Source organism: Sturnira hondurensis, unplaced genomic scaffold (genome assembly GCF_014824575.4).
Source record: "Sturnira hondurensis isolate 20B ecotype Veracruz unplaced genomic scaffold, ASM1482457v3 Scaffold0000167, whole genome shotgun sequence".
Taxonomy (NCBI): domain Eukaryota; kingdom Metazoa; phylum Chordata; class Mammalia; order Chiroptera; family Phyllostomidae; genus Sturnira; species Sturnira hondurensis.
The window spans coordinates 5,592,229-5,616,983 of NW_028072798.1; the positions used below are offsets into that span (position 1 = coordinate 5,592,229).

A 24,755-nucleotide genomic window follows, 5' to 3' on the forward strand; every position below is an offset into this window, starting at 1 on the left:
AAGCTAGGAGGATTATTAGTCATTTGGAAAGCAGCCTTAGACACAGTTAATGCGCCGAATAACTGACAGTGTGTGTTAGTATTCTGAGAGCACCAAGGATAATTAACATAAAGTGATGCCTGCTCTTTATATTGTTTAGATACTCTCTGCCTTTCAGGTTTAGTAACTGAACCACCAACAGTACACACATTCTTCCAACCATTTTCATTGCTAAGTTGTCTCGAAGTGTCTTCTATGTGCTGCTCTTCCACCAGCCATACAGTTTGAGCTAATAAACCAGATCAGATATGCAGGTTTCTTCCTGGCAAAGTACATGCATGTTACCAGAATAAAGTGCGTTTTCCACAATGTTGGTAATAATTAGCCTTTCTTCCAGTAAACCAGCCCTCAGGTCAGAGTAAGGAGCTAGCAAGTACAAGCTGGGAGTTCAGGACATGTTAAGAGTATCTGTCTTAGAATAACTTGGTGGTTATATTTCACCCCAACGCTGCTTGCTGGTAGACTTCCTGTCTAAGCCGTGTACAGCCGATTTTCCCAGATGAAATTCTGGAAGAGAGGACCGCGGCTGGCTTCTGGCCCCATGGACTCTGCCCTGTAGCCATAGGTGGGCGAACCTGGAGTGAAATTGCCGTGGACTCAACGTCTGGTCTCACTCTGTAGTCCCTGGGTCCCAGGCAACTGGAGAAAACTGCAAGAACGATAGTGGACTTAAATTACTTGTTCCTACAACTTTGAAACCTAGAAACCTCCAGAAAGAAGGGATGTGACCAAGATCCCTTTTTTTCTTCTTTCCTCAGAGCAAATTTGGGGTAATTGTCTTCTGAGATGTTCTAAGACAGATGTTCTTAATGATGTCACTGGATTAAAATTATTTTAGTTTACTTTTTCTTCAGACTTTTTGGTAAGCACTGAACATGTATCATTGCTTTTTCCATTAAATTTAAATCTCCACACAGTTAAGAGCCTGTGGCCCTGCCCCTTGGGTTCTCAAAGGGGGCTTTGTCACAGCATGGCAGTGGTGGGACAGAACTAAAGGACCCCAGGGTTTAGGTCCCAAATGTCTTAGGAAGAACTGGGCCGTGTTCCCTGTGGGCAGGCTTGCCTCGGTGGGCTTCTTGCGTGGAAAGGGAGACCCGGGGAAGCCATCGTGTCTTTAGGAAACTGTGAGAAAGCAGACCTGGTTCTCTGCTCTTAAGGCACAGCAGTGTCCCACCACCATCACCACCAGTAAAATGCGGCCCCTGGGTATCGAGCCCTCCTAGGTCAGAATTGCCCCTCTCTCAGTCCCAGTCACAGTGACAAGTCCCCCACAGGCTGCTCTGAGAGACTCTGCTCTGGTGCTTGAGGACATTTCTGGGTCTGGGTTCTTCCTCAAGGGGTGGGGGGGGTGGGCAGAATAGCTCTTTGTCTGAGACCTTCTCTTTGGTCTCATTAAAATTCCGGGGGCCCCAGCCACTGTCCTGACCTAATAACCTATGAACTTTCATACCCCACCCCGTTTTATCTCCCTTCCACCTTTAGAAAGAGTTGGGAGTGGGTGTCCAGAAAATGAGAGTGTTGACAGAGTTTGATGGCAGCTTGACATCGTTCAGACATCCGAGGGTGTGATTTTCTATTGCACGAACTCTCAGCCTGTGATAGATAAGAATTTTTTTAGAAGGTAGCCCTTTATACATATAACTAAGACACCTGGACTAGAGAGAGAAAGACGGTGTTTCATCCTGCACCCATGGGGACAGGGGGAGCCACGTGAGGAGCGGAGGGTGTGGCTGGCAGTTGTGCAGGACGACCCCAGCAGAACGAGGGCGTTTGGGTCGCATCTCAAACAAGGGCAGGACTGACCCCCAAAGGACTCTGGGTCTTAAAGAGAATCACTTGATTCTCAGTTTTGACTCTCATTTGATATATCAGTTTTGCTCACTTTTTTCTTGTAACAAAGTTAACTTTCCCTGGCACGCCGTGCAGGTCGGAGATTACGGCCCGATGTGGGTTTACCCTACCTCCACCTTTGACTGCGTGGTAGCGGACCCCAGGAAGGGCTCCAAAATGTACGGGCTGAAGAGCTACATCGAGTACCAGCTGACGCCCACTGTGAGTACCCGCGGCGTCAAACGAGAGTCGCGCCTCTGCCACTAGTTGTTAGTTACCGGCATTTTTCTTCATTTTCTCTAATTGGCATTGTAACTTTTTCTCCTCTTTCCCTTATTTTGTAGAATACTAATCGAGCTGTAAACCACAGGTATAAGCACTTTGACTGGTTGTACGAACGTCTCCTGGTTAAGTTCGGGTCAGCCATTCCAATCCCTTCCCTTCCAGACAAGCAAGTCACAGGTGAGCAGGCATGACCCTGGCCTCGGGACGCTGAGTGCGAGGCTCTGGCAAGCGTCTCCCGGTGGGAATCGTCATGGTATGTTCTGTCCTCCAGAGCAGCCAGACGTAGGGATTTGGAAACCGTAGCCCGTACAGCTGTATGTGCCGCACGTGTATTTGGGGGTTGCCCGAGCACCTAACAAGAAGGTTTCGTGAGGTTTCCCATCGGACGTCTCGGACACAGGTCTCCCGTTCTGGCAGCCATCGTGTCCTTACTGCTGCAGCCTTTCCTGTGGAAGGAACACATGAGCTTCCTAAATGTGGAAAATGGCACCTGAGGTGATGGCAGTGACCCGAGCAGCCGGATGTGGGAATGAGAGTCTGTGGCCCAGCCGATGCACACGCGTGTGTGGTCCAGCTGCAGTGTTTCCGTTAGAAGGGGCGAGCATCAGGGCGCAGCTGCGGGGAGTTGCCCGGTTTTCTACCCGGTCATTTAGGTGACTGTTTGCATTTGGATGTTTTTATTTTCCGTTGATCGTTAGCCTCTCCTCTTTCCTACTGAGCTAAGGTGTCGTGTTTCCCCACCAGCCCAACCCCAGGTGATCTGGTCAGTGATCCACGGTGCTGCCAGGGCCCCTTGCAGGTCACGGTCAGAGAGCAGATGTCTCAGTGTCTCTTCGGAGAACTGTCGCTGATTTTCATTTAGTCTCTGGTGTAGAGCCTGGAGTGTCAGTACTCAGGACTCAGTGTGTTTTTCTTGGAATAGAGGTTTACAGAGGAGCTGAGCTTTACTAAAGATTGGAAATTGTTTCAGGATGTAGCTAGCCATTTTTCAGGTAGGTGAAACCAGTAGGTATGGAAAGGAAAGGGTCAAAGGTGAGTGTGAGTTTTGAAAGGTCTGAGCTAGACAGGCGTCCGAGACAAGTGGATGTCCGCCGGCTAACAGAGACCCGGCGAGAGGAAGCATGGGGTCTGTGAACGGGGGAAGAGTGGACAGGGTTTGGCCCTCACCCAGTGGGGGCTGAGACAGGTCGGAGAGGAGCTGACGTCCCAATCAGCCGGACGGCAGAGCCCGCTCCAGATACTTCCTGTGCCGCTGTCTCAGCTCAGACGGCGCTGAGTGCGCTCCGCTCCCCGTGCTGAGCAGCGGTGGGAGTCTGGTCCGCAGCCTGCTCTGGTCCATGGTGAGGTGCAGACCACTGCTCTGTAGTTAGAGTTAGTAACCTTAGGGTAAGAAGGTCGTGCTCTTTGAAACTTTCCTTTGTACTTTGTTGTATGTTTTATGTTTCTCTGAGCTTTTTTGAGGAGATGGAAACATTTGTTTTTAAAAAGTTGTTTTGATTTTGATTTTTTTTTTAATTTTTGAAGTTTCAAGTTGTCACGGCAGAGTGGAGAGTGGGGCCGGGGCTGTATTGCCTCGTGGTAATGGGTCCTCGCCCTTATCGGGGCGACTCCTGAGCAGGCACAGTAGAGCGGAAGCCCACTGGGGTGGCCGGGCCAGGGCACGTTGCGGTCTCCTCCCACCCCAAGGCGCCACTGTGCCCCTGGTTCTGTACCCAGTTCACATGGTCACAGTCCTTCCCTTTTGTCCTGCTACTGTTTCAAATTCATCTTTCTTTTTAAAAATTTAGATTATTTCCATGAGAACTTCAGTCTGCCTTTCTCTGTGTTTTCAAATTTCAGTTTGTTTCCTGAATGTTATATTCTCTCCTTCACAACTCAATTGGCACAGTTTGAGTGTCGAAGTGAATGGGTTAAGGAGTTGTTTTAGGGCTAAGGAGCTTTCTCAGATCACTCGGATTTTAACACATTGTTTATTCTGAATCAGATAACAAAGCGCCATTTTAAAGCCTCATAGAGTCATGGTTCTATTCCCATGTTAAGGTTTGTTTCTTTAAAAAAAAAGTTCAGGCCTGAAGCCAGGGTTATGTCCTAGAAAAGCCAGAAAGCAACAGCCCCTCATCCGAAGAAAGGTGAGCTTTGATTCGCTGGCTGGGACGTGTGCCGAGGAAGCGGAAAGCACAGAAGCCACTTTCTCTCTCGCTCGTCCTGCTTGCCTCCTGCCCACCAGGCCACAAGATCGTTATTATATGAGCTTCCCTCTCACTGAAATCCTGGAGACGGGACGGAAGTGTCACGGCACTTCTGTGGACGGTCGATGGGTCTGTGAGAAACTTAGAGCAAACATTTTGTGTTGTTGTTCATAGGTTTATTCTTTGTGAAATAATATTGAATGAATCTGGTTTTCCTCCTGGGTGGAAAACTGATTTATTCACTTTCTCAGTGAAAAATGTAAATAAGGTTTGTTCAAAATGGGGAAACGGAAATCCCTCCTCCCCACTTTTCTCAAATTCTCCAAAACCTGGTATGGAGATCTCAGGAAGCACACAATAACTTCTGACGTCATCATTTGGAAATAAACCAGCAGTCAGAAGAATTTTAGGAAGAATAAGAATCAGTCAGTGAGTAGGTCTTGGTGTAATTCACTTGTTCGCTCATGATGGGGAATTGGCATATACAGCTCAGGTCCACGCCCACGTAGTGGGTCTCTTCTGTCCGAGGTGGGGGCAGGTGGAAGGGGTGTCACCTGTTCCCAACCATGGGACCTTCCGTTTGTGCACAGCCTGAGTGTGCGCAGTGCTTGACTCTCCTCTCCCAGTGCGTGCAGGACTCGAAACGCTTGCACACAAGGAGCCGGCCTGGCCCACGAGGCTGCCCCAGTGCCAGCCTTTCTGCTAACGGGTTTGTGGTGCGTGGGTCGGTGACCCTCTTCTCAGAAGCCCCATGCGTGCTCGTGCTCACGAGTTCTGAGGGCGAGTTGGGCCGAGTCTTAGGTTATTTCCAGCTACCCTTTTGTTCCTGTTTTGCCTCACTGACCCGGCTAAGACTCCCGTATGACATCCAATAGAAATGGGGAGAGCAGGCTTCTTCGCTCTGTTCCCTGTTTCAGGGAGAAAGCACTGTCTTTCATTGTTACATAGGATTAGCTTTAAGGTTTTTTGTAGCTGCCCTTTTATCAGATTAGGGGACTTCCCTCTATTCCTAATTGGCTGAAAGTTTTCTGTGTGAATGGATGCTGAGTTTGTCGGACGTGTTTTGTACACCCGTGGAGGTGGCCGTGTGGTTTTTCTTTCTCTGCAGAGTTGGCCTTGCATTCCTGGAACAGACCTCACTCGGTCGTGATGCACTGCTTGTTTCTATGTGCTACCGGGTTCTGTGGGCAGATAGTCGGTTGAGGAATTTTGTGCCTGTGTCACGAGGGTTGTTGGTCTGAGGTTACCTTGTAACGTCTCCGTCGGGCTTTGCTGTCCGGGCATTGTTGGCCTCCTAAGGAAACTTTGGAAGTAGTCCTTTTCTGCATTCCAGCAGAGGTTGCGTAGAGCGGTATTATCTCTTCTGTAAACGTTTGACAGGATTCACCACTGAGACTCTCTGGGCCTGCAGCCTTCTCTGTAGGAAGGTTGTCAGTGAATTTCCTGAATAAATCTGGAGCCACGCAGGCTGCCGCCTCTTCAGCGAGCTTTGGGGTTTGGGCCTTTCTCGGAACTGACCTGTTTCATCGAAGGGGTTGAGGGGAGCGTGCAGAATTGTTCTCGTGGTAGCCACCCCTCCGGTCCTGGTTCTCCAATCAGTGTCTCCTCTCCATTTTCTTGATTTTGTTGATTTTCTCCCTCTTCTATTTCATCATTTTTTTCTCTTTTATTATCTCTCTGTATCTGCTTGCTTTTACTTAGTTTGCTCTTTTCCTAGGTTTTTTTAAAACATGGAAACTGAAATTGCAGTTTTGAGATTTCTTTTTTATTAGAGGCATTGCATGCTAAACAATGCCCTTTAAGTGCTGGTGTAACACAAATTTCGATACGTTGAATTTTCATATGCGTTCAGTTAAAAACTATTTTCCAACTTCCCTTGAAGTTTCTTGACCCTTGGCTTATTTAAAAATATGTTTAATTTACAAATATTTGGGTATTTCCCACATATTTTTGTTGTTGTTTGAGGAACAGTTTTATTCTGTTATGCTCAGAGAGAAGCACGCTCTCTGTGATTTTTTACCCTTTTCAGTTTGAGACTTCTTCACCACCTGGTGTACAGTCCGTCCCGGAGCGTGTTCCGAGCCCGCTGCAGAGACTGGGTTCTGCGCGGTGGGCGGAGCGCTCTGTCTGTCTTGCCACTCGGTCTGGGTCAGGAATGGGGGGATGCTGTGCAGGCTTCCGCGGCCTTGCCGGCGTTCTTCTGTGCCGACAGTTACTGAGAATGGGGAGTTGGTGTCTTTGACTGTTACTGTCACACTCTTTGTTTCTCCTTTCCATCCTGTCACTTACCAAGTTTGTCATTGTCATATCTTCCTGATGAGCGACCCTTTTATCATTATGGAATGTCCCTCCTGTCTCTCGTGACTTCCTTTGTTAGAGTCCGTTTAGTTGGATATTGATATAGCTCCTCCAGTTTTCTTATGTGACCGCTAGCGTGGCACGTCTTTTCCCAACCTTCTACTTTGAACCTGTTGAATCTAAGTTATATCTCTTTTTGCCAGCAGATCATTTTTATCAAGTCTGATAATCTCTTCATTATGATTGGAGTTTTTAGACCATTTATATTTAATGTAATTGTTAACCCAATTAGATTTGTATTTGCCATTTTGCTATTTTTCTTTGTGTGTGTTTTGTTTGTTCTTCTGTTTCTCCTTTACTGCCTTTATATTAAATACTTTGTTATTTTTTTTAAGATTTTGTTTTTATTTATTTTTAGACAGAGGGGAAGGGATGGAGAACAGAGGGAGAGAAATATTAGTGTGCGGTCGCCTCACACGTCTCCGACTAGAGACCTAACCTGCAACCCAGGCATGTGCCCTAACTGGGAATCGAACTGGCAAACCTTTGCTTTGCAACCCAGCCCTCAGTCCACTGAGCCACACTAGTCAGGGCCATACAAAATACTTTCTCACGTGCTATTTTAATTCCTCCCATTAAAAAACTTTTTTGCCCCCACTCAAGGATGTGTTTATTGATCTTTAGAGAGAAAGAAAGGAAGGGAAGGAGGGCAGGCGAAACATCCATCAGTTGCCTCCACACGCACCACAGCCCAGGTGTGTCCCCTGACCGAGCCTCACGCTGCAGCCCTGCGGTGCACAGGACGGCGCTCTGTCCAGCTAAGCCAAATTTATCTTGTTTTCAAAACTAAATTTTTAAGTTATTTTCTTCTTAGTTGTCTCAGTGGTTATAATGTACATTATTTTGTAACATCACAGTTCATTTCATATTACTGTTAACTAATTGTAATAAAATTAATAGGAATTTCCTGAAATGCAACTTCATTCTCTCCCATCTTATTATTATCATATATACATCATACATTTTTCTAAGTATATTATTAATCCAACCATATAGTGTGATAATTACTACTTTATACATTCTTAGGTCCATTAAAGAAGTTAAGTGAATTTAAAAAATATATCTATACTGGGTGGGTGGGCTGGGATGAGAGTAAAAGACAGAAAACTGTACTTGAACAACAATTAAAATAAAATTTAAAAAATATATATACACACACACACACACACACACACACATACAGAGTCTTTTATATTAACCCACATATTTTGGGTGCTCTTCATTTTCTCCTTGTAGTTTTAGGTAATTTCCTCTTAGCCTGAGACAGCGTCCTGTTAGCCTGAAGAACTTCCTGTACTATTTCTTGTCATACAGGTCAGCTCTCAATGAATTCTGTCACTTAGTTTGGGAATGTCTTTATTTTGCCTTTATTTGTGAAGAATACATTTATTGGGTGTGGAATGCACGGTGACTGTGTCTCTCCACTGCCTGCTGGCCTCCATGGTGTCAGATGACAAATCAGCCTATTCTGTTGGTCACACAAATACACACGTGCACGTTCACCCCATGTCCGTGATGAGTCGCTCTTCACTTCTTGCTCTCAAAGTTTTTGTTTCATTTTGGCTTCCTGCCGTCCGATTGTGCTGCATCTTGGTGTGGATGCTTTATATTTATCCTACGTGGGGTTTATTGAGCTGCTTGGAAGTATGAGTTAAAGTTTCCCATCGGATTTGGGAAACTTTTCCACATTATTTCTTTGAATATTTTTTCTTCTTTCTCTTCCTTTGGGTTTCCTATCACAAGTATGTTGGCGTACTCAATGTTTTCTGAGGCTCTGTTCTTCAGATTAGATAACTTCTGTTGATTGACTTTCGGGTTCATTCATTCTTCTGCCTTTTTGAAACAGCTTTTAAACCCTTACAATGGAATTTTTTAAAGGTTTTATTTATTTATTTTTAGACAGAGGGGGAGTAGGGGTGAGAGGAAGAGAAACATCAATGTGGGTTGCTTCTCGAGTGCCCCTTATTGGGGACCTGGCGCACAACCCAGGCAGTGCCCTGACTGGGAATTGAACCTGTGACCCTTTGGTTCACAGGCCTGTGCTCAATCTACTGAAACACACCAGCCAGGGCTACCGTAAATTTTTAACATCAGTTACTGTATTTCTAGCTTCAAAGTTTTCATTTTATTCTTTTTTTAAAAATTTCTGTCGTAAGAATCTCTATTTATTGATTCCTTGTCATACTTTCCTTTCCTTTTTTGAACATGGCTTCCTTGGGTTCTTTGAAAATATTTATAGAAGCTTCTTTGTCTGCTGTTGTGGTTTCCTTTGCTCAGTTTGGCATCTGGCAGCGCCTGGAGGCCGTTTCTCCAGACTGTTTTTTTCCCTCGGTGTGGATGGGACTTGGCAATCTCTTAATTTTTTGTCGAATCCTGAACATTATGGAGAATATATTTTAGTGATTCTGGATTCTGATTTTTCTCTCTTGAAGGTGATTGTTTCTGCTTTATTTTTGTTTGTTAGTTTTTTTTTGTAAGTAACTTGACTGGGCTAAATTTCTGAAATTTGTCTCTCCTGCAGCTCAAGTATTATTATTATTATTATTATTAGTAGTAGTAGTAGTAGTAGTAGTATTTCAGAGTTGGCTCCCTAGGGTTCACCGGGGGCTGTGTGTACTGGAGGTGCGCCCCCTCGGGCCAGCCAGGCTCTGCCCCCACCAGTGGACCTGCGTGTGAGCAGGGAGCACGCTCAGAGCTCCAGTCATTCTTGAATTAGCCCTGCTTTCCGCTTTCTCGGGGCCTTCTTGTGTCTCCTTGACGTGCATGCAGCCTTGGAGTTGGCCAGCTGTGCATGCCTGCTCGCACCCCATCCACTGTTCTTGCCTCAGCCTGGCGTGTCCTGGCTCAACTGTGTCACTTTGGCTAGTGCAGCTGCTGGTGCCCCCTGTTCACCAGCTTCTGGGTGGTCGCTGCCCCTGCTGAGCGTGGGCGTCTCCCTGCACTGCAGGTCAGGGGAGGCTCTTTCCTCTAGGAAAGCCGCAGCTGCCGTCTTCACAGCCCATGCTGTGGGGGCAACGTCCCTCGCAAGTCCCCCTGTGTGCCACGGATGAAAGCGAATGTGGCCGAGACTTGATGTGATCATGGGGAGAAGTGGACATTTTCCCAGAGGGAAAAGGCCGTGGGCAGTGGCCAGTTTCTCATGGAAAAAGGCCAGCAGCAGCCAGTTTCTCGGAGGAGAAAAAGACCTCGAGCCCCCTCCTTCAGGGCCTTTTATTGGGTTGTAATACACAGGAATACAGGGCGGCAAGAATCAAACAGTAGATAACATTTCAAAGAAATCTGAGCACCTACTGTGAGTCAAAGTCTGTCAGGAACAGTTTTAGGGTTTCTCACTCGAACCCTTAACATATGAATGAAAGCACTCTTAGCAGAGCAGATTTCACAGGTTTATCAGGAAGTCTTTGTGGTGCCAGATTTTTCCCCAGGACACACTCTAGCAAGGCAAGGAGCTGCACCTCTCCCCAACAGGTATTCAGGCTTAAGGAGATTAGAGCCAGAAAGCAAGCACTTCTCCCAGAGAACATGGGGACTCTGGCTATGTCAAAGCTGGGGGGGTGGGAGGGGGTGAGAGTCCATTGCTCTTAGCTGCGCGCGCTGCCGCCCCCCCCCCCCCCCCCCCCCCCCCTCCCCTGAGAACTCCCNCCCCCCCCCCCCGCCCCCGTCCTTCCATGAAGACCTCCCAAGTGATCGAGTCTGGCTTAGGTTGCCTCCTTCTGTGAGGGGTCTTACCTGTCATTGACTTCTGACCAAGCTTTGGGGGCAGGGAGAAGAAACTGGGGCAGCGTTTGCTACCAGAGACAAGCTTAATCTCTGTGGCTCACACTCCAAAGGTCATCCCTTGCCCTTAGCCACAAGGGGTTGAGATACAATTCCTAAAACCAGGCAGAGCGGTCTGCAACACCGTGCCACCCTGGCAGGCCCCGTGTCGGCCAGGTAGAAGGTAGGGAGGTTGGTGGGGAGACAGGACCTGCCCCCAGCCAGAACGCCACAGATTTCCACTGTGCGTGCCCGACGCTCAGCAGTTTTGCAAACAAACACTTCTCAGGGGGCCGTTAGCCTTCGGCTGATTTCCAGAGCACTGATAGTTTTGTCTGGGGTTCAAGTTATTTTGCGGGGACTGGATTGGCTGATGGCCTCACTTGACTGTAGCTGGAATTTCCATCTCCCGAAGCCTTTTCACTGAGGGTGACTTTGGATGGCAGCTTATAAAAACCCTCAGTGTTCACTTGATATTCAATGTGTCAGTCTTGTTCAGCTCATTTTCTACTTTTAAAACAGAAATATGATGTATTAAGCTGTTTTAGGATGGTCATAAGTTCTAGGACAGCAACTTTCGTTATTGCATTCATGGAAAAATTGCTTTTTCTATTTTCATTTTAAGTAATTCATAAAACAAAATGAAAAAAATTTATGGTCTGAGTTACTTTGCATAAACACTAAATTTAATACACTTGTATATCTGAGATTATATTTCACTTGGTCACATTTTTATAAATATAGAAATTTCATGTACTTTGTAAGAAATACATATTAAATTCAACTATATCACCCATTACTTGCCTATAGGGCTTAATATGGGTATGTAGTACTTTATAAGAAAGAGAAAGTTTTTCACATTGAAATAGGATTTACTTCTAATTTATAAGTACTCTAGGGATCCTTGAAGAAAGTAGCACTTTGAAGCTCTAGTATTCTTGTCACAATTAAAAGGTTTGTTAATTTGTCCGATCGGAATGTCACTCTTACTTGTTTAAATGGAAAAGCCTGTTGCGTCGTTCCGCTGGGTCTCGAGCGTCGCTGCGCTGCCCGTCCTTAGGGTGGTGACACGTTGCCATGGTGCATGCCAAATGACTCTCTGCCACGTAGCTGTCAGCTGTATCAGCAGCTCTCAGCTGTGGTAATGGCGACACGTTTCAGGCAGACTGGTGCATCATTCTCGGCATGTCCCTCGCAGGTCGCTTTGAAGAAGAATTCATCAAAATGCGCATGGAGAGGCTCCAGGCGTGGATGACCAGGATGTGCCGCCATCCGGTGATTTCAGAAAGCGAGGTTTTCCAGCAGTTTCTAAACTTCCGGGATGAGAAGGTAGGACATTTGATTATGACAGGATCAGTGTGTGCTGGGGATGTCACGTCCACACCGGTTCTATGTCTAAAAAGAGGTGGGATTCCATTGGTTAGTTGGGTGTTTCTCATTTCCTCCCAAGACAACGAGGGGACAGGAACCAAAGTCACAGCTGCAGGTGGTCACGGAGGATGGAAGACCCACTCGCCAGGTGGTTTTCCGTCAGCAGGGGACACGTCGGTCAGAGTTGGTGCACAGGGTGAAGGACGTGCGAGGCGAGGCGAGGCATGGTTCCTAGGTACTTAAAAAAAAGAGTTTAGACCCCAAGCTACGCAGGGTACTTACCATGAGTGTGAAGTGAGGGAAATGGGGTGAATGATTTTTTATGATCACATCATGACCTCACAGTGTAGTGCATTTTGAAAGGAAAAGTAGATTCGGAATTGAACCATTCTTCTCAAAGCAAAGCTATTTTTCCAGAACTGTAGTTGGGAGTCCAAAGTAAATGCTGACCTGTGGGCGTTGTGTTTTTTCTTTTTTGCCAATGGTCATCTGTTCTTTTTTGAAAATTGAGAATTTGGGCAGTTGGGCATCTCATTTTTGTCTGAGAAGATAGTTTTCTCTCTTAATAAGCTTTTAATGCCCTTTTTAAGGTATCTTCTCTAAAAGTGTTTCCTCCGTAGTTTTCTCCTAACAATTATTACATATCCTGGAAAATAAGAATAAAAGCAAAAGTTAGCTCAGATGCCAACAGGTACAATATAAATTATGATCCTAGAAAAACAGTCATGAAATGATTTTTGTGTTTGATCGAATAATAGAGTATTGTATACCTTGTTGAAACTTTGAGAGAGAGATACACTTTTTTGCTAAATATCCTTGTAGTACTTTTTCCTACTTACAGTGACTACATTTACAATAATAAGCCTGACTATTAGGGCTGAGGTTTTTATAGACATATGCATACACTTAGAGTAATGTAAATATCTGGGTCTTATTTTCAGTTACTGCTTATTTCTAGAATTGACAGGCTCCTTCGAGCACGTTGCGTGTGGCCAGGCTGGGAATTAAAGCAAGGAGGTGCTTCAGCGTTTCTTTGTGACTCTGTGTCTGCCGTAGGTCTGGCCTCGCAGACCGCTCTGGAAAACCCCCGTGTTTCTGGTAGGATGTGCTGTGCGGTCACAGGATGTCAGGTTGCCATACCGGGTCCTTTGTGTTGTGTAAATCAGTGTTGTTACTTTGCGGTTACAAAAGCGTCCTCCCAGGTTGTTGCCTTCCTGATGACTCACAGGACTTTAACAAGAGTGTATTTGATGACTTTGGCAAGGATTTGATTTAGAAAACACTTCAAAAGTTCGTGTTTCGTGCAGAATATTTTTAAAAATAATAATCTAGCCCTGGCTGGTGTGGCTCAGTGGATTGAGCACCAGCCTGTGAACCGAAGGGTTGTTGGTTCGATTCCCAGTCAGGGCACATGCCTGGGTTGTGGGCCAGGTCCCCAGTAGGGGGCACTTGAGAGGCAGCCCCACATTGGTGTTTCTCTCCTCTTTCTCCCTCCTTTCCACTCTCTAAAAATAAATAAATAAAGTCTTTAAAGAATAATAATAACCTAGATACTGTTTTTGTTTTTTAATGACTTCCACCTTGAAAGGTTGATCACCTTATCATAGAAGTGATATGAACGACTGGAGCCAGGGACTCAAGCTCCAGTCTCGCCTGTTTGGGTAACTTCCTCTTGGCCCTGGCTCGGCACTTAAAGTCTTTGGGCCATGATTTCATCACCTGCCAAATGACAATGTGAAACAAGATAATCACTGAAAACTGATTTTTGTGGTCAGTAATAGCTCATGTAGATGAGTGGACACTGAGAATTCAGTGAATCTGCAGAAAAATTATTAGAAATAAGTGGTTATAAGATAGCTGGGTATAAGACATTGCATATCTCTGTATTGTCAATAAACAGAAAATGAAAGTCTGTAGTTTAGATGGTCGTTTAACTGTCATCTAAACTATCATTTACAATACCGTGAAAAATATCAAGGAGTAAATTCAAGAAGACTTACAAAGATATACATAAAAAAAACTATGAAATACTGTTGAGAAAATATTAGAAAATAAGTGTCCCCGTGTTACTGTCTGTGTCATGGGTTGAAGGACAGTAATGGTGTCCTGTGTAGAACTCAAAGCACTAAGCAAAGCCTGGGTGCTCTTGAGAAAGAAGGAAGTGGGAGGAGGACTTCACTGACTAGCAAGACTCCCTATAAAGCTAGAATTTCACGAGCAAGGCAGAGGCATAGAGATAAGCAGACCAGCAGAACGGGGCCGAATGGACACTTGTTCCATGCCCCAGACAGTGATGCTGAGTGCAGTGGGGGAAGGACAGTCCTTTCAGCAGACGGTGCCGAGTCCACTGAGGACGCCACCTCCTCATAGTGGACTGTTGCTCTCGTTGGGGCTGCTGCTGGCATTGAGGTTGTGTTTTGAAAACTGGCCTTGTCTGTGAAAGATAACGTAGTGTTTACAGATGAATGATATTATAGCTGAGATTTCCATTTAAATAAGGAAGAAAAACAGGTAGAATGGAGAAGAGTAAATAAAATAAAACTGGCAAAATTTTGTCATTGTCGAGGGCTGAGTCTGTAGAGGGTTATTGTACTTTTCTTTGTACCTTTGTATATATTTGGAAGTTTCCAATGTGCAAAATTTTTAAAAAGGCAGTTCCAGATCTTCCTTAGATCTGACTGTGAAAGGCGACACCATACAGCTTCTAGAAGGAAATGTGGGAGCACATCCTCATTTCCCAACAGTAGGGTAGGGTTTCTGAAATAAGACATAGAAACAACTAACCACACAGGAACAGACTGGGAAATTTAACTGCATTAAAATTAAGAATTTCTACCCTGGCTGGCGTGGCTCAGTGGATTGAGTGCTGGCCTGCGAGCCAAGGGGTCGCTGGTTCGATTCCCAGTCAGGGCACATGCCTGGGTTATAGGCCACATCCCTAGTAGGCAACCCCACATTGATGTTTCTCTCCCTCTCTTCCTCTATTCCCCTCTCTCTAAAAATAAATAAAATCTTTTTTTAAAAAAAATTAAGAACTTCTATTTATCAGCAGAAGCCATAACAAGTGAAAAACAAGGATATGAACATATGTAACCAACCAAGGGCTGGATTTTAGAATGTATGAAAACCCACACAAGATAAGATAATCATCCCAGTTAAAACATGTAGATTTGGTCATGTACTTCCCAAAAGAAAGTATCGGAACCCCCACCAAATGTATTTTAAAAAGTGCTTCATCTCACTAACAATCAAGGAGGTGCACGTTAAGCCTGCAGTGAGCACCACTGCGCACACACCAGAAGCTGCGCCCTCTCAGTGGGAAGGGCTGCTGCCGGGACTCCCGCACGGCTGGCGGGTGTGGAGACTGGTCCGACCGTTTGGAAGCCAGTCTCACATTACCTCCCGAAGTCTAGCAATTTTCCACTCCCATGTCTACACCTAACAGAGTGGGCGTATGTGTATCCGATACATGATACATACACTATGTACCTAGCAGCTCCGTTCACAACTTGGCAGGGGCCAGGAGTGACTGCCAGGCGTAGAACAGGTAAATAAATGGGGAGCTGTCAAACAGATAAATAAGTGGAGTACTGAGCAGCTGTAACTGCACATGCAGCTCCTGGGCACAGGTGGAGGAAAAGAAGCCAGACGCACACACAAAATGTATACTACAGAGTTTTGGCTAGTTTAAAACAACAGCAAAATCGTAGTTTAGGGACTCATGCCTCAGTGGCTAACACTGCAGAACAGTGAGGAAATGACCACCATGAAAGAAGAGAAGGGGATGTTACCTCGTTGGGGTGGGATGTATGGGGGGGTCACGAGGGGCTTCTGGAACGTGAGCGCTTTCCCTGTTGTCGCCTTATCGATAGTGATGCAGGCGTTCACTTGGAGGTAGTTCCTTGCACTGGCTGTTGTTGCACTGGGTACTTTTCTGTGTGTGTGTGTATGTGTATGTGTGTTATATCTGTCTTACAGTAATAGGACTTTAAAACTGGCTCACAATATGTGTTCATGTCTTGTATTTTAGAAAAGCTTTAACCTTTTCTTAGAATCAAACAACCTAAAATTTTGAGGCACTTGGTCACAGTTCTTAGGGTGTGTTTCTACTCCCTGTGTTTGGATCGGTGGCCCTTGGGAAAGGAACGTGCCTGGGCCACTGCACCCAGAAAGGCTGTGGCTCATCAGGAGCGTGGCAGCAGCCTTGCTCACTCGAGGGGTGACGTGTGAGGGGTGTGGGCGTTGGCCCACGGCGCAGAGGGGCTGGCGTGGGGCCTGCCGCTCCCCAAGAAGGAGCAAGGCAGACAGTCGGTGAGCGCATCTGCTCGGGAACTGTGCAAGACCGGTCTGGCCCTGCTCTCAGACGCTTTGCTCACAGCTGTCCCGTTTGCAGGAATGGAAGACTGGGAAGAGGAAGGCCGAGAAGGATGAGCTGGTGGGCGTCATGATATTCTCCACCATGGAACCAGAGGCCCCTGACTTGGATCTGACAGAGATGTAAGAGATACCGCCAGAGTAGCCTTCTCCTCCGCAGTGCCCGCCTCCTTTGCCCCAGGCCTGGCCAGCACGTAGGAGCACAGGAAATGAGTGGGGCCTTGTAGCCAGAGGACAGGGAGAGCGTCACCAGTGCACGAAAGCACATCTTTCCAGCCAGAATCCAGAGGAAGGCCTGCTTCCTTTTTTCCTTGAAGTCCGTGATTTCGGAGCTGACACAGTGGCCGGTCCTTATTCCCAGCAAGGTGTGGTGGGGCGGAGCGGCCCCCAGCCAGGCCACGCCCACACCCCTGGTCTGCAGAGCAGGCTCACTGTGGACATTGCCTGGAAGGAAACAGTCTCCGACCCACTTTTCTGGGTTCTTTTTCTGTTTTTTTTTAATCACAGCATTTTTTTAAGTCTAGGCTTGGCTGGAAATCTGGAGTTTCTTTTCTATATAAGGACTAACAGAAAGGCTCAAGGTTTATTTTAAGAAACTTTTCCTGTAAAATCGTTGCTTACGTGTTACCAAAAATATAAACGAGAAAAAAACAGTCTTCTGACTACCCAGAGAGATCAGTGTTAGTGTGTTGGTCCACGTCATAATGCTCCAAACCTTCCACTCTACGTACATATGTATCTGAAAGAAGCATTGTTTAAACAAAAAGGACCATTCTCCTTTGTAGTCTTTCTTTTTAAATCTAGGAGTATTGTAGTGATGATCTTTTTCAGGTCGGTAAATACTTTTTATGTCCTTAACTGATATGTTCAGTACCACCTTAGATCAGCCATTTCAACCTTTGTCATCGTGTGGCACACCTAACCTAAAACTCTGGGCGTTCCAAAACAATGCTTTTTTTGCTGATTTGACAAAAATAGGTATAATTTTTATTAATTCACACCAAATGGCTATTGTGTTGGCTGTTGTCATTTTTTTCATCTGACCTTCTAAGGGAAGAGAGGTCAGTGCCCCGAGTAAACAGGTGCTGCGTGTCTTAAAGATCCTTGTCGTGCACCAGTCGAAAATCACTGCCTTGGGTGGTTGTGTGTCCAGGTGATTTGCTGTTGGGAAGAATGAACACCTACCGTTGGCAAGCCATATTATTGTTTGAGGTTTTGAGGGTACCTCCCATGATCGAATTTCACTAATAAAGTATTCAAGAAATGAGGATTTTTTTTACAATAATTTTATCATTCACAAGCAATTGAAGGGGAAAGGAAACAGTAAAATATGAATGACACATTGCTAAGTATTTCTTTAAAAACCTGGATCAGGCCTGTTTTAATGCTAATCTACTTAAAAGGCAGTTATTATAAGACAAGAAACAAGGGCCTGTGGTTGTGTTCGGGGCAAGTGTCCCCGACAGCATTGGGGGTTCTCCTCCCACGCCTGACGCTGGGCGCTGGGTAGCTAAGTCCAGGACGCGCCCTCTTGTGTTGTCGCCCCGCAGAGAGCAGAAGTGTGACGCTGTCAGTAAGTTCACCAAGGCCATGGACGACGGCGTGAAGGAGCTGCTGACCGTGGGGCAGGAGCACTGGAAGCGATGCACAGGACGTGAGTGCCGCCGGCTCGGCCGTGCGTATGTCATCACAGGGCGGGGGGCCTGACGCCTCAGACGGAGTCGCATTCCGGGACCTGGAGCCGTGTCCTCCCCCGGCTCCTCGATGGACCCCACTCCTCATTCCGAGTTATTAAGTAACGGGCAGTGGGCTCGAACAAAGCCGGTCAGGAGCTCTAGTCAGAAAACACCGCCTTCGCCTAAGTAGTTCCGGTGCTTTGGGGTATCGTAGTCCGTGGAAAATTACTCTCTTCTGCGTGTTTACGGAAAGCCTGTGGTTATTTCTAATCTCATGGTTCTCCCTCTTCGTCCATTGGTAGATGCCGATGTGACCAAAGGCTCTGATTTTTAGGAAGAACCAGTGCAACTGGTAGAAAACCTAAGACAGGTCCGCCTGGGAGCACTGCCCAGGGCATGTGGCACCGTCAGGCACGGCTCCCTGCCTGCTGTTGCCCCGTCCTCGAGGGCTGCTGGTCTCCTGACTGCCCTTCATCTGTGGAATCACTCCACTGAACCAGGTTTCCTGTGTTCCCCAGAACCACACAGCCCTGGGGGCAGGTGGCCCAGCTGGACACAGGTGTCCGGCTGTGGGGCCCAGCCCGGCATGCGCCCTGTTCCTCCTGAAGGCAGAGAGTCTCTGGAGGTTGGGCCCCATGGCAGTGGCGGTCACAGAGGTGTCTCTGACTGCCTCAGAGGTCAGGACGTGGTTCCCAGTGACATCTCCTCCGTCTTGTTGCCAGCACTGCGTTCTGGGCCCCAGAGAGAAACCCCTGCTTCCTGAGCTCCAGGGTTGGCCCCCCACGTCAGTTTCAGGTGAACAAGGTCCTGTTCATCTGTCACTAGAACCTGCAGGAACACTGATTGTCCCCAGTTACTTTTTAAAAATAAAAATGGCTGTACTTTGAATTAAAAAAATAACACATACCCACTTTTAAATTACATCAATAGTTTGGTACTCGGTATAGGAAAGAGGTTAAATTATCTGTTTTTGTAAAGATTTTTAAAGGCATTTATTGTCTCTAAATAATGGAAAAGAATCAGAATGCGAAGTGAGAAAATTTTTACAAATGAGAACCTGAGTGTGAGTGGCGTGTGGATGAACTGTTAAAATAGCACAACACAGCTGAGAGCAATCCTGAGATCTGCTTACCCAGAGGCTGCAGTCGGAAGCGGGCACACTCCGGCCTGTGGCCAGATGTGGCCGGGGCCGCCCATTTTTGTGGAAAATGCGGTAGGAACGTGGCTTCTGTCAGTGAAGCCGCGTGTAGGGCCCTCTGTGTATGCCCGAGGGGGCGACACAGCTGCTCCTTCCCCGCAGAGGAGGGCAAAGACGTGTTGAAGAGGACTGTATACAGGTGCAAAGAAAATCACCTAAGGTCCAAACACTCTTTGGGAAGTTCTCCAAAGTGGCCCGAGGATTCTAGACCTAGCCCTGGAAGGAACCTTAGAGAGCAGGTAGTCAGCCTGCTCAGTGTACAGATGAGAAGGCTCAAGTCTCTCCTCCCTGGTCCCCTGAAGTTCTGCTGCCCTTTTTCTCCACACCTCGGTGCTTTCAGGGTTTTATTTTGCAAATAATTATCCACACATATGTAATAGGGAAAGCAATGTAACTGGAATCACGAGGGCCAAACCCACCATGTGTCGGCCGTGAGACCCTGGGCAGGGCACCTTACTTACCCGACCTTATTTTCCCGACCTGTGAGGCCGAGCGGTCCCTGGGGTGGCCCAGCGGAGTGGTCTCTGCAAGCGCCCTGCGCACCAAGTGCCGTCTCCGATGAGCTGCTGGGCCCCGCAGGTTCCATGCGCTGGATGTGGGCGCGGTGGTCGCCCCGAGCAGCAGCACCCACCGTTCGTTGGGCAGGCGGCCAATTACAGATCGAAAGAATCTGTTTTTAAAAACCAGTGATTTAAAACCCCAGTCATCTTATTAAGGAATATGGACAGTTTTGAATCACGTCAAATTTCTATCATTAAGAAAAGTCATCGGTTTTAGAAAATAGCCCCATTTTGGAAACCGAATCCCGTGTCGGTTTGCTCAGAGGACTAGCTGTCGGTTTCTTTCTCCCTCTAGCGTTACCCAAGGAGTATCAGAAGATAGGCAAGGCCCTGCAGAGCCTGGCGACGGTGTTCAGTTCCAGTGGCTATCAAGGTGCGTGCGTCCTCACTCCTTTACTCCTGGGCCTTAGTGTCCTACCCGGCCCGGCGGCCCTCTTCGGGCCCCACAGACAGGCCAGGCACTGCGGGTGAGCACCAGCGGCATCGACTCGGGTTGGCTGGGCTGCCCCGCTCAGGACTGGGGCAGCTTCACCTTCTGAGAAGAGAGCAGGGCAGAGCTCTTGTGTTTTACTGAAACAGGTGGCTTTGCATGTAGCCCCTGCCCGGCCCCCGTCTCTGCCAAGCTGAGGTCAGGTCAGGTCTGCCCCTTACCAAGGCCAGACCTCATCAAGGTCATTTGGAGGAGGAGATTTTGAATAACAAATTCACGTTGTCGTCATTCTCTCCATAACACACAATAGTTTCCCACTTACCCACGTTGTATGTCTCACCTGAGGTGTTTCAGGTTTGTTGTGTGTTCGTGTTGATAACACTTAGGAGAACAAGTTCGTTGTTTTCCCTTATAGTTTTAATTTGCCCTGGGGAGCAGACAGGAAGTAAAAGTATTTGTTACGTGAGTGGCATCTATTAAATGTACGTCCCGTCAGTCACAGAAATGATGGAATGGGTGCTTTCACCAAGGCATTCATCCTGATTCCCAGGGCACGTGGGTCTTTGGATGCCCGCGTGTGAGTTGAGGAATAAGAAATTACTGTCATCAAAATTTAAGATTTGGGGCTCCCGTCTAGGAACTCAGGTCCCCACTGACTAGCTTCTTCCATGTCAAGGGAAATGAAGGCGGCAGCAATGAGCACAGCTTCTTCCCGCGGGGCCCTGGGCTTGGATGTGCAGCTGTCCTAGGGCAGTGCTACCCTGTGACGGCACAGTGACAGTGCTCTCCATTCCTCGGCGTGCCTCGGTTACTGTGACTAGGACTGCCCGTGACCCCCCAGCAGTGCGCACGCTGACATGGGGATGCTGCGGAGACAGTGACCCGTCACGGAAGTAGAGCCGATGCAGGTGTTTCAGGGGAATCTGTAGGGAAGAAAGGGGCAGGTACAGGGAGGAGCGAGACTTCTGGTCGTGTCCTTTTTCGGTAGGTTTGACTCTGGAAACATGTGAGTGTTGTACATAATTATTAGGAAACAAATTTAAGTCAAAATGGTTTTAAAAACTCCTAATAAACAAAAGTGAAATAAAACAAATGACTCGATACATAAAGATGAAGGCATAACCGCATAAAGGGGAGTCACTCCACTCACTGTAAAACACTGTGTTTTGACTATACATCCTTAATAGCAGATGCCTTATGGTGTAAAAAACTGCAGAGAAATGTTTAATGCTTTTCGGTAGTGCTGTGATTGGCAATGTAATACTGGTATTGTGGTTCCAGAAATTCTGAAGTTATTTTACATGTTGTAAGGGAAAGCAAATATGTAATTGTGTTACTGTTGTTAATACTTGCGATTTTTAAATAAGAGCTAAAAAATCAAAAGTTTTAAATACATTCAGAAAAACCCTGTTGTCCTCATTTTGAAGTGGAAATACCAGTGTGAGCTTACTTGTGTTTTTCTCGTTTAAAAACACGAGTTCGCTTTGTTCTGTTGACTGAAAAGACCGATGACCGATGACCCACCCACCCAGCGGGAAGAAGCATCCCCCCACCCCCGCATCACCCACGTGGTGATCTCTAGACACTGGGTTCCACAGGACGAGCCGGGTTCCTGTCCAGCCAAAGAACTGACTCCCAATTTGGAGGGCCTTCCCCCCACTGACCAGTGAAGGAAAGATTTGAGCATTAGTGCAAATAAGCATTGCACGTCACTCATTGGAATGACGCACACAAGATATGTTTAAGTCCTTGTTTAGTGCAGTGGTGGTTCAGGAAGTGTTCATCTCGTTTACCTTTGGAGCCTGGTGGGGGGTCAACTCACCATTCTAAGAACCGTAAAGAGGAAGAACCAAGCATTTAACCTGCGCTTCCCGTTCCTGTCCCCCACGGTTGGCCACAAATCCACGGGGGAAGCTTCTCCGAGTAGAAGTGCTGTGGCCCCCGGGAGTGGCGGGGCGGCAGAGCACCGTGTTTGCAGACCCGCACTAGAACGGGACCCGGGCAGTGGCCGTCAGACGTGGCTTCTAACGTCACACCAAGTGGAAGTAACTCGGAGTTGTGTCCCCTGAACCTGATCAAGCCTCTAGATCTAACCAGTGTGAAGAAAAGGCGGGGAGCAGCAGGCCGGGCCGTCGCAGCAGGGACAGTGCGCCCAGCGCAGGCGGCTCGGTTTCCTCCGCACACCGAGGAGGGCACTCTGCTCGAAAGGGAGCAGGGAGAGGGCCCGTAGGTCTAAGAAACACGCGGGCTTTGTGCCCGTGGACATCTCTGCACCCCAGGCCAAGCCGCCAGCGTGACTTGAGACAGCAGAAAGCTGCCCGGTGACTGATACATCAGGGACAGTTGTCTTAATCGTGGTGTGGTATTGTCCTTCTACTCCGGGTAAAATTTGTGGATGAAATGTTCACGTGGCCAGTGCAAGGGGAGGTGGAAGCGAGTGAAGCAGGTGAAAATACTGCCGTGAACTGCTCACTGGACAGCTGGGTGGTGGGTGGGTGGGGATCCGTCATACTGTCTGTCTAGTTTTGGAAGTGTGAAGTTTTCTATAATAGAATCTTTAAATCAAATGAATGGAAAACAGTGTAGCTTACAACCATTGAGCACTGTGACGACTTTCAGGTGAAACGGATCTCAACGATGCGATAACAGAAGCGGGAAAGACTTACGAAGAGATCGCCGGCCTTGTGGCAGAACAGGTAGTCATGTGACCACTCAATTGCATTGAGATTTCATGCCGTCTAATCCACATTTAATTTAAAGTTGGCTATAAGACAAACTTTCCCAGTGGGTATCCTCTTCCTTTCTTCTGTATCGGTGTTAGTTGTGGTTGGTAATAGTGTTTCTTAGTTTAAGCTAAAGGGACGGATAAAGTTGTCATCAAGAAATCTGAAAGAATGCCTTCCAGTGTCAGGGCCCCAGATCTGCCCTCAGCCCCCAGGGGTCAGAGAGCGAGGAAGGCGCCCTGCCCCTGTCCACGGCGGCCTCCGCTAAGCCTTGGTTTCCTCGGCTGGGAATGGCGACAGTGGCACCTGCCTTGTGAGGAGCTTGGGATCCAGCCACTGATGCAGAGAAGGCGCTGGCCGCAGGCCCCGCCTAGAACACAACTTTGTCACAGAGCGTGGCCTAGATGGGAGGCGCCAGGTCTCACTTCTTCCACAGGAGTGAGTTCCCATGAGGGGAGCAGCTGTCTGCATTGCTTCAGATCCCTACACTAAAAAACAAAAACTCGTTTTTGGGGTAACTTTTTAAAACGTGTGTACACATGTGCCTGTGTACACACACGCCTGTCGTTAACTGTTCTCTGATACTTGTAAAGGAGAGGAACTTTAGATCTGTGTGTGACATAGCTATAAAAATTATAATTCAGGAAAATGAAAACTGTTGAAGGTGTCACTTAGAATGATTACTAGATTTTTTAAATACTCTATATATTCTCTGCTAGAATTTACACATTTAAACTTTAACATCTTATTTTCTTGTGTGTAAACGTACAGTCCTAACTAGGTGTTTTGGTGTTATTTTTCCTCGGGGTGTAATATTTTGGGCTACCTCAAACTAGCTAATTTCACCAACCAACTAAAAAATTGCCTGATGTTTTATCATTTTCTTTACGCCCTGTGGTTGAAGGCACAGTGGTCTTGGGGGTTGTTTCCTTGTAGGGAAACTGACCCGCAAGCTTCACACTCAACACAGCGTGGGAGGGTTTGGCTAATGCAGTCCTCAGATCCAAGTGTCCTTTCCCTTGATTGTCTGGAGTCCTCAGCCAGTGACAACCGATCTCGTTACAGCCAAAGAAAGACCTCCACTTCCTGATGGAGTGTAACCACGAGTATAAGGGGTTCCTGGGCTGCTTCCCGGACATCATTGGCGCGCACAAGGTAACTCGACGTGCAGGTTCACCGAAGGCGGTGGGCCGGGCAGACCTTTCAGCCACTCCAGTGTCAGGAGGGGCTTTCCAGAGCCCCCGGAAGTCCAGGAGTGTTTAAATAGCAGGATTCCATCACGTAGTTGGGATAGAGGAGCAGTTTTTAGTTTCTTTTATTCTGTAAAAAGATTATCTTGATGGAACTAAAAATATGAAAACTTTTTCTTTATCCATGTAGTTAGGTGTCAAAATAATCCTAGCGTTTGAAGTTCAAGGCAGCGGTAGGAGCAGTCTTTCCTTTCTCAGTGATGCCCCCGAGCTGCTGCAGCAGGTCCTCGGAGACCCTCCCGTCAGAGGAGCCAAGACAAACTTCCCTGAACCCCACAGCAGGCTCCCCAGTGAAAGCGAGACAGTCGCTGCTGGTGCTGTCTGTTCATCCAGTCTAATAAAGACGAAACTGTCATGCCCATCAAAAAGGCGTTTTTAAACTGAATTTAAAAACTGGCTTAGGGTATCCTCACATTGCAATCGTGGTTAGTTTTTCCTCTGTGTCAAAATTGTGGCTTACCTCAAACTGGGGTATTTTACCAACAGCAGTACTTGAGGATAGCGAGACACACTTGGACCTGTTGGGAAGCTCTCTGCAGGGGACTGGGCTGGGTCCATTTTAGCCTTTGGCTTTCTAATCAGAGTGTGAGGAGGCTGCATAGGTAAATTAGAAAGTTTATGCAGCTTCAGATACTTGATAGAAAACTCTGAACGTTTTCTCATCCATTCATCCGTATCTTTGCTGTTTTAAATCTTTTTAACATTTTATTTATTTA

The 24,755-nt window shown here is 47.1% G+C and overlaps 1 protein-coding gene across 1 annotated transcript in view; it reads left to right on the forward strand.

Moving 5' to 3' along the window:
- SNX9 (sorting nexin 9) overlaps positions 1-24,755 on the forward strand; it is an 85,998-nt gene that overhangs the window by 53,079 nt on the left and 8,164 nt on the right. The window contains exons 8-15 of the mRNA XM_037054889.1: positions 1,966-2,091; positions 2,214-2,331; positions 11,656-11,786; positions 16,222-16,325; positions 17,753-17,856; positions 19,932-20,009; positions 22,686-22,762; positions 23,855-23,944. Coding sequence (XP_036910784.1) covers positions 1,966-2,091; positions 2,214-2,331; positions 11,656-11,786; positions 16,222-16,325; positions 17,753-17,856; positions 19,932-20,009; positions 22,686-22,762; positions 23,855-23,944 — 828 coding nt within the window. The remainder of the gene's footprint in view (positions 1-1,965; positions 2,092-2,213; positions 2,332-11,655; positions 11,787-16,221; positions 16,326-17,752; positions 17,857-19,931; positions 20,010-22,685; positions 22,763-23,854; positions 23,945-24,755) is intronic.